The 10,209-nt window shown below is 38.5% G+C and overlaps 1 protein-coding gene across 1 annotated transcript in view; it reads left to right on the top strand.

The window, feature by feature from the left end:
- Window positions 1-10,209, top strand: part of LOC101863703 (ubiquitin carboxyl-terminal hydrolase 32) — a 60,106-nt gene continuing 49,897 nt past the window's right edge. Inside the window, exons 1-4 of the mRNA XM_005089119.3 lie at window positions 1-187; window positions 6,970-7,094; window positions 8,393-8,498; window positions 9,432-9,550. Coding sequence (XP_005089176.1) covers window positions 130-187; window positions 6,970-7,094; window positions 8,393-8,498; window positions 9,432-9,550 — 408 coding nt within the window. The 5' untranslated portion in view covers window positions 1-129. The remainder of the gene's footprint in view (window positions 188-6,969; window positions 7,095-8,392; window positions 8,499-9,431; window positions 9,551-10,209) is intronic.

Below are 10,209 nucleotides of genomic sequence, written 5' to 3'. Positions count from 1 at the left end.
GGAAGAAGTGTCGCGTGATTAAACATGGCGGATATAGAACTGTATTCATTGCGACATTTGTAAACACAGTGAAAATTTTCCAAACAATCGGACTAATTTCATTGGCAACCTATGTTCTGAGCGCCCAAAATGGGTGCCAAGGATTCCAAATTAGCAGTGATATCATACGAAGATGCCTGTAAAAGAGGTAAGTGACATTTTATTGTTTCCTTTGAAATTTAAGTTCTTGTAGTTGTAGATCTGTTGTCGCAGTACAGGGCAGGAGATCAGTGCAGACTCGCATGAAACAACTCAAACTGACGGACTTGTCTCTAGCATGAACTAGATTCTAGATCGTAAGATCGAGATACTCGTCCTTGAACAGATCACTACCGTATCAAAGTAAAATCCAGCCCAGATCTATCTAGTATCTAGATATATAGATCTAGAACTAGAGTAGTTTTAGATAGAAACTGGAGTACTATGGCAGTACTGGCAGTTGGAGTTCGGCAGATCTGGAATCTATCTATATATATATATAGATCTAGAATCTAGATCTATATATCTAGATCTAGATCTAGATATCTAGACAAAATCTAGCAGTGCGGAAGCATCATCACTGTACTTGAACTTGTACACACTGAACACTGTCATCATCAGTGACATCAGTGGTCATCAGTCATCAATTCAATGCCAACGCCTACTAGATCTAGATCTAGATCTAGATCTAGATTCTAGATCTAGATCTAGATTCTAGATTCTAAGTCCAACTGTGTAACATACCTGACTTTTTTCAACTAATATGGAAGTGGCTATTCTCATCCGGGGTGAGAATAGAAAAACGATCTACCTCTCACCCCGGGTGAGACTTGCCAGCGTAGGCTATTCTCACCCGGTGCGAAACAAGACCTGCTTTTCCTCATTCAGGAATGGCCGTCGTTATTCGGACTCGAGTCCGAATAACATTTTTTCATATTCGGACTGGAGTTCGAATAAAAAAAATTCTTATCCGAATATGAAAAAATGTTATTCGGACTCGGGTCCGGAAAAAAGGAAGTGTCTTCGTTCTATAGATCTAACGTTTAGTGCTTCCAATTTTCCGCCATTTTTTAGTTTCCCCCACACCTTATCTGCCGATCCAATGCCCACCGCCTCATTGATACGCCTCCCCCCCCCCCCCCATATTTCCCACTTTCTTTGTTGTAGAAAAAGGTAAAATTGAAGATTAGCAGACCACCTGGCAGCTGCATATTATGAGCTGTGTAAAAAAAAAAAGACAGATTCGTTCAAATACACAAGCCTGTTTCATATCGATTGTTTACCAATAAAAAGTTGTGTTGCTGTGTAGAGCTGAGCACGGCAACTTTTGATTCCATAGACCAGCGCACAATTCATTACGTAGATCTACGTCAAGCCTTATTATTGTAATAATGATAAGTTGCCAGGGGGGAAAAGACCGACGCTTATGCGACGTTCAAAGTCCGGACCGATAGTGCCCCCCACCACCCTCCCCGACACGCACACAGCCACACGTGTGCAGGCCGCCCATCCGACCCCGACACATGCTAACGAGCCATCTTTAATTGCTTCTGATGACCTCTTGATAAATAAACATTTATTAGAATTAGAAGCGCTCTATAACTTTTCAGGCCGGCCTCAAATTCATCATAAGATTAAAACTCGGCTCCTGCACAAAACACCTTTTTGCCCGAAGTGATCCCGGTCTCTACCCAGCCTGAGGCGAGTCATGAGTGAGGCAGGACAGGAAGCCGGATTCACGAGTCACAGGAAGTCGGAAGTGATGTCATGCTGGACAAGAATCAGAGTCCGAATAACATTTTTTCATATTCGGACTCGAGTCCGAATAATCACTTCGAAATTTTAATGAATAGATCTACCGGTCCGAGATTCTCCATTGAGAGAGATTAAAAACGGGAAAATTATGAATTCCTAAGGTTGAGACATAGGCAAAGTCAGTCCGCTGGTCCGGTATTCTTCAATCTTACCTACCTAGTAAATTACAGGTCAAAGTTAGGGACCGATGACTTTGCAAAAGAGTTATCTTGATCTCGTAGAGCGTCTCTGGGCCAAAGATGGTACATGATAACAAAATAGTTCACTCAGCCAAAAAGGTGTCCACGAAAGTCTGCACATGATTGGTTCTGATGAAGCTGCAGTCTTTGAAGTTCTCTTTCGTTTTACCAGAAGAAGAATAGGAAAGTACAGTTTGTTAGTTTTACTTTTATTTATTTTTTAAATAATATTTTCACAGAAGTAGGGTAACTCTAATCACAAAGTCCGTTTTTATTTAATTGACTCAATTATAGAGGAGTGAACTATCTTTATATATATATATACGATCTTTGTCTTGGCCCAGATATCAATCGATAAAGTGATGCGGTCCAGCTGAGTGATTATCAAGGCGGTGAGCGTACTTCACTATCTATATCTAAGGGCCGTACGCAGGGAGGGCTGTACGCATAGCAACGAGGCTATGGGTACAGGATGGAGGGCCGTACGCATTGCCACAAGCTTAATTTTATAATCTTAGGACTATATCATATATATATATATATATATATATATATATATATATATATATTTACGAACTGACTATTTCTCTGAATGTTCAGGAAAATAAAATTAAACTCTATTTCTCGGAACGGTTTCTGATCTCGAGGTTTTTTTGGTTATTTGCCAGGTTTAGGCATCATCCTTTCAATCTGTCACTCTGCGAGGACTGGGAAAAAGCTTTTTGTGCCTCGAATTCAATTTTTAGAGCTCTAGATCTAGAGACTTTTAAATTAAATGTCTGAGGAATATTCTGAGACTTCAGTTGCGGTTGGGGCAACGTTCCCGGACTCAAAACTTAATTTGAAAATACCTTCAAAAGGTACTTTGCGAGAAAACAAGACTGCTCGACCTTGGCAGTAACCTATTTTGCATTTAGTCACCCAGCAATTTAAAATAAAATCCTTTATAAGGTAAAAAAAAATCCCTCTACGCCCCTCCCCCCCCACACCCATTCACACCTTACACAAACACACACTCACGCACACACACACACACACGCACACACACACACATACATACACACACGCACACAGGGGCCACTCCATTCGCTTATTATCAACAAATCTCGAGAACGAAAACCGTTCGGAGAATAGAGTTCAAGAAAGTTTATTTTCCCGAACGTTCAGAGAAATAGAGCCGGCCTAATAATTAATACTACAGCATCTAGGTTTAAAATCCAGATCTATGGAATCTGGTCTAGATATAATCTAGATCTTCTACTCTTTAAGTCTATACATTCTCATTTTAATTTCATTCTTAGAAAGACTTTTATATATATTATCTAAGACTCTAGTCTAGTCTTCATAGTCTGTGACTTGTTGACTTCTCTATGACCATTAGTTGTCAGCCTTACTTTACTTTTGAGGCCTCTCGGGTGCCTTGTTTTTTTGTTTTTAATTTATCGGCCACGATTGTCATTGATCATTCAATTGATTTGTTTTTTTTGTTATATCACGCGGGTCGGATCACTTCTCATCTTTCAGCACTAGATTTCCCTATCTGTCTTGATCTAGATTCTAGATGTTTTATAAATGTAATATACAGGCTACGCCTACCTCTCTACCTGGGGTGAAAATAAGACAATACACTGGCAGATCTAGCCTAAGTAGATCTAGATCTAGTTCTAGATCTAGAAATCTAGTACGCCTGCTTTACAATTTTATGCTGGATCTGGAAATATTGAATTCAAGCGAGAGTGCTCAATTGATGCCAAGGGGAAAAACGTCACTTTTAGCTTTTGAATGCTTTCTACTGCCTCTTTTTCAAATCAATCTAATGGAAAGCAAAAAAAAGGCCAAAAATGTGAATGAAAGTTGAAAACTAAATCATGCACACAAGAACCCACACCCCTTAAGTTGTCAAAAAATGGAGTAAAATATTTTAAAATCCGTTACGAATGGCCACTTAGAGTGTTAGAAATAGAGGGTTTACAGCTAAGGCTAGGGTGAGAGCGTTAGGGTTAGGATTTGGGTTTGGGGTAGGGTATAAAAAAGGGTTAGGACTGTTCTAGAACTTTGGGTTAGGTCTCTTCTTTATTGTTCTTGTGGCTCCTTACGGAAGTCCTTCCTTTTTTTGGTTTTTTAAATCAAATATTTTTACCAAAAAATTTTCTGTGGATCGCTACGCAATTTCTTCAACTTCTCTTCTTTACAAGAAGTGATTCTATAGTGACAGCTTATTTTTATAGTATCAGTGATCAGTGGAAGTGATGGTTTGGGTGGTGGGGAATGGGGGAGGGGGGGGAGTTTTTAAAGTGGAGCAGAGAGGTATGGGAGCTCTGCTATGTTTTATGGACACTAAAAATGAGACGAAAAGAAAGTTTTGTTTTCATTGAAAAGTGATCTCTCATAAATAGTGGTACCCAGGGACGGCTCGTGTGTCTAAAAAGTGGGCGTGCACAAAATAAGCTATTTTAGGCTGAAGATAGTCAAGGGCATAGTAAATGAGACGGTGTATAATTTTAGGATCTTTGGGTTGGTGAGGGAGAACCTTGTGATTCTATTTTCATTCTTTTTACTTGTGGCTTTGACTTCTAGAAATAAATCTGTTTGTTAGCTAAAACGTCAATTTCATTCTTCCTGCATTAGAACTGAACACTCAAGTAATACCTTTCACCACTCTACTACAAAACCGTTCAAAAGCACAATTCATAGGACGATGACTTAATTAAGTATGTCAAGTTCACCTCCCTCTGGTTCACGGTCACTGAGTCACTTAAAATAGCGGCAAGACAATGAACCAATCACAATTCACTTGAGCACTCCGCTGGATTGCTCCGGGGCTCACATATTTTTGGCATAGAATAGTGCACAATCTATCGCGTATATTTTTAGACTGCCTACTGTGGGCTATGTTTCCGCACTATTCGGCAGGAGCACATTTGAGATGTGCCGTCTTATTAATATTAATGTACAGCCAAACTCTCTACGAGTGTTGTCATCTCTTGGGTTATCCCAAAGAGCGATTTATTGGTCAGGTTTCCACTGTTGAATATCCTGTTATGTTTAGATACAGCACATGAACTAAGGCATGGCATAGTAGATGTTTTACAGCGCTATAGACATAAAAATGACAGTTACGGCGCCACCGAGGACTTTGTTGTGATATAATATGTGGCTAGTGTTTGTTTCTGGCATCTTTTATTTTATTATTGTAGGTACTTTACGTATCAGAACATTAAAACACTTTGGGCAGCACTGCACGACCGTGCTCAATGGACGAACCGCGCCTGGTGGTACCTCAATTTATTCTACTATTGATCAGTACAACTCTGTGCACTATGATGTATCATGACCTGTTTATTTAAGTGGGAGGCTAGCTTCCAAACATAATTCTAGAAGTTTAAGTTTTCTTGTGTAAAAATTATAAAAGTTTTCACCAATGTAAAATTAGTGCAGGTTTTGTTGACAGTCTAGCTTTGGACTTGGTTGACAACTTCTGATAAAAGGATCAGTGTACAATCTTTGCCGGCTTGGGACTCATTGGCCACATAAAAAAAACCTGTTGGTCCTTAGAGTGATTGATAAAGTTTTCATGGTTGTAGTTTGTCCTAGGCTCTCTTAGTTGCAATAATAGACAATCTCCATGCCATTAACTTTAGGAAGGCAATGATGAACATTCATTATATCGGGCACAGCCTTCCTCCAAATCCTCTTTCAACAAACGTTAACAAGATCATATAGTTGGAATGTGCTGTTGTCAGCGCCTCCTTTCTTCTTTTATTATTAAGGTTGTTGGTTTTAGTATCCCACCAAGAATACTATACACTGCAAAATTCTTTGATGATCTCAACACCACTACAAAATGAAGCAATTCACCCACCCACACACCGGAATTGTAATAATACTGTCTTTGATCTAAAATGCCCCCAGCACTGTCTTTACTATAGCCAGTGGAGCAGGACTTAATAGATATCATGGTAGACTGGTCAGTTGGGCAGGACTTGCGGAAGACCCTCAACTTAACCGGCACTGAAGAACTTTTTCATTATACTGTTTACAATTTATAAAAGGAGAGCTCATATCTTGGGATGTCTTATTTTTGTACCTCTGTCATATTAAGCCTTTCTGGCACTCCCTATCGTGTCACAGACCCGTAAAAAATTAAAATCTACTTCTTTTCTAGTTCAATGCCATGAATGTGTTAGTTACGATCGCAAAGACAAGCAGTGATCTGACTCTGGATCTGGTCTGGAACCTCCCAAACCCTAAAAAATCACTGCTTGTGTGGCTGCTTCCATGAGACTGGACTCAAGACTCAAGATGTGTCTTGAGACTATAAATTTGACAATGACAATCTTTATTCATCTCTCAGGGAGAAATTTGTCTTGGTCGTTTACAATGGCAGTGGATGTTACAAATGTTAGGTGCACTCACGCATATATAATGCACAACAAGACAGTGACTGTAGTAAAAATACCCCCCCTCTCCCCCCTATCTCTCCCTATCTCTGTCTCTCTTGTGCTCCCCCCCCCCCCCCCCCCAATATTTTTATGTGATGGGGTAGCGGGGATGGTGGAGCGAAAAGATTTTATATAATATATATTTTTAAAAAAATACATGTTATGTCATGTTTCATCATGAATTTGCATTTGTTTAGTCATTGACATAGCTTTTATGGAAAAAAAACCCCTCTACACCCTGTACCCGCTGTGTTACAAACTAACCTGACAAAATGGTAGTTGAAAAATAACCCCAGGCATGACTCGAAGCAAGACAGAGTGCTTAGCTTCTTGCATCCAATGGCTTGTGCATGTATGGGACCCTTTGATTTCTATAATATTTTGTGTGTTTCTCTTCAAAATGCTTTATTTTTAACGTTTGTTTTGTGTCTTTTGACAGTTTGATTTGATATATTATACAGCTTTGTTAAAAAGATGAAATTATTAAAATATCATTGCTTTCCTTTTTTTCATAGTTTCTGAGCCTGAGAGCAACCGGTTACGGGAGGCTTTCAGACGAGCTGCTGTCAATTCGACCATGTCGGACACTGTGTTTGTTCGGGAGGTCTTGTGGGATGGCATTCCAATCAACATAGCGCAGGTAGGGAAACTGGAAATATAATCCAAATGTTGTAGCCCTGTCTACTCCTCCCTCTCTAGCTCTTTGTAGATCTTCCTTCTTCATCACCATCATCTCTCTGTCCTATCTCTCTCTCTCTCTGTCTCTTTCTCATCTTTTTTTCCTCTCTCTATTTCTGTCTCTCTCTTGTGCTCTCTCTCTCTCACTCGCTCTGTGCTCTACCTCTCTCCTGCTGTCTAATGCTTTGCATCACTGTCCCCTTCTTTTTTTTCCTTGTAAATGTCAGAGAAGCGATGATTTTGCTCATTTATACTAGAAGCATAAATGTTTTGTTTCTCTTTCTTGAAGTATGATGATAATCTTTATAAATGGTAAGCACTGTATGATATTGTATGCACGTCATTGAGACATACAACATCTGAGTCTAAATTTCAAATATCTTTAAAGACACATTTAATTTAATGACATCATTTTTATGTCAGTAGATTCATGTTCAGTAGAATGTTATAATGTGAATGACCTTGTATCTATTATGTATTTTGTGAATTGCATTGTGTATATTATTTTATTATGTATTTTTTATGCGCTCATTTCGTAACGATATGTAAGCATGCATGTGTGATAAGCAAGTAGACATGTGCACATGTGTGCATGTAATGTTTGGCTGAGTGTGTATGTGTGTTTGTGTGTGTGTATGTGTGTGAGTGTGTGTGTGTGTGTGCGTGAATATAGTTAATACGTGCATGTATGTTAAGCGCCTAGAGCTGTGTTTACACGCGAGTGGGTGCTGTAGAAATATTCTTCATTATTATTATCATTTTTATTGCATTGGGTATGTTAAGCTTGACTCTCAACTTCTTTAAATTTCTGTTTTGTAGAGGATAATTATAATTTGAAAGCATGCTGACAGTGTGATATAAAGAAATGTTTGGAAACTATTTTTTCTCTTATCAAACAATAAAAGATCTAAATCTTGCAAGTTCACTTTTAATTAATGATCTGTACATTTTTTCTATGGTTAAAATATAAAGGTCAATGATTATGTTTGCAAGTATGGTGTTAATTTGTCTAGTTCTTTTTCAGATAATTATGTTTTTATGATGGCGTGTATGTGTGTGTGTGTGTGTGTGTTTGTGCGCGCATGTACGCATGCATGTGTGTGTGCATGCATGCATGCATGCATGGCTGAATGGATGGAAGGATGGAAGGATGTATTCATTCATTGTCAACCACGCATTTTTATTTTTGTATTCATTTTTTTTTTTAAACCCTTTTTTGTGAACCTCATCTAATTTTAATGTTCATGGTCCACCCTTCAGTTGATTTACAGAGGTTATGGAGGTACATCCAAGGGTTTGCCTTTCAAGGATTTACTGTGTGGCCTTGTCATTCTCACAAAAGGCACCAGGGAAGAAAAAATTAAGTGTAAGTGCTCATGACGTATTTAGCTGAATCAAATAATTACTGAGTTCTTTCTATATTGTTTTCTGTCTTTTTCTTTGTGAAACAAAAAATACATTAAAAAAAATAGCTGAGCATATATTATAGGTACCCATTCTGCTGCTGGCAGATGGAATAGATGGAGGATCTGATTATCTCATTTATATATCATTCATAACATAAAGTCTATTGTAGTACAAGACGGAAGTTCATCCTGAAAAATGAACAGAAACATACAAAAAATAATGCAATGGAAATTTTACTTATAATGTTAATGTTCTGCTTGAGTTTTGTTTCTGTGAGGGTAGGACTTATTGTTTTAGTCTGTATTTATTGAGTGACTTGTGGCTTGTGATGAATCTCTCGCTCCTCCCCAGTTTTTTTACCGTGATAGTTTCAGTCCGTCAATGTTCATTGGGAGCCTACGATGAACAGATATTCTGCACTTGGAATTGCAATCTTAATCTTCTACCATAGCGTTGTTAGCTGTGCTACGAACCCTATTTTGTGCTTCAAGGTCCCCAAGCTGGGTATCAGAAACCTCCGATTGATGAATATAATAGAATTGCAAGGTAATATATAGATTTGGTAAACATGAAAGAATTGTTTTAGCAAAAGCAAGCCATTGAATGCCGCACATGTAAATTATAGAGGTCAAGATTTGTCTTTGTGTAAAGTGGAGCTTATCTTCTTTCCAGAATACACCACTGAATATCACCCTATCCGACTCAGAGGTTTACAGTTAATGATAGCATTAATGTTCTTCTGGCGCTGGGCTGGTGTAGGTGGGTAGGACTTGCTTTTATTGCAAGGATATCTGTTACACAGTAAGTTGTTTCTATTGCTTTGTAATGAAAGTGCACATTTTCCTATATTTTTTTACACTTTTACATCACTTCTTATTCATTCTCTGTACAGTGATATTTGGCATGTACTGTGACGACTCATGCACATATGTACAGAAGGATGAGATGGACAGACGGGTGCTGGAAACGGAAGGACAAGTGTCACCTGCACTGTCCAGCTTGTTTAAAGTGGTCAGTTTTATTTTTTTTAAAATTTTTTCGGTGTTACTCAGGGGAGAAGGGTCTCGTTTACCCCGAAGTAAAACACTTCCTCTCATATCTAGATCGAATACATGAGAGGTGTAAGACCTACGTATCAATGTGTTCTGTGTATTGTTCTGTGGTTAACCCCTTGCCTGCTCTGTGGGCATTCCCGGTACGCCTGAAAAACCCCTGTTTCGTTTCGCGCTTATCTTCGCTTTTACACAGTTTTGAATAACAAGAGTTACATCCCTGTATTCTCTGTCCACTTGCAGATGTGGTCATGACTATTTTTAGGCTATTACTATTAGTCCTAGGATTCCTGTGCAGTAGCTAAAACTAGGGTTTTTGCGTGCAGTCTACATTCGCCACAATGGCTTCGCAAAGATTACCGTTTACTAGGTTTACGGATCGGATTATTGCTGAAATTTATAGAGATACTGACAGGGATGACAAAGATTTCAGTTCATCTGTTGAAAGTTTTTGTCGTAGATCTAATATCCAAGATGACAGGGATCTCGAATACAAAGGTGGAATTTTTAAAAATCTCACTTTCACCTGCCAAATTCTTCTACAAAATACTTATACCTAAAAATGAGTAACACCAATAGATTGTATGTTCATTTCTCTTTTATTTGACATATACTTTG

The sequence above is a fragment of the Aplysia californica genome, unplaced genomic scaffold (genome assembly GCF_000002075.1).
Source record: "Aplysia californica isolate F4 #8 unplaced genomic scaffold, AplCal3.0 scaffold00003, whole genome shotgun sequence".
Classification (NCBI taxonomy): Eukaryota; Metazoa; Mollusca; class Gastropoda; order Aplysiida; family Aplysiidae; genus Aplysia; species Aplysia californica.
Note: the sequence above shows the minus strand (reverse complement) of the source record. Positions and strands in the feature narration are given on the sequence as shown.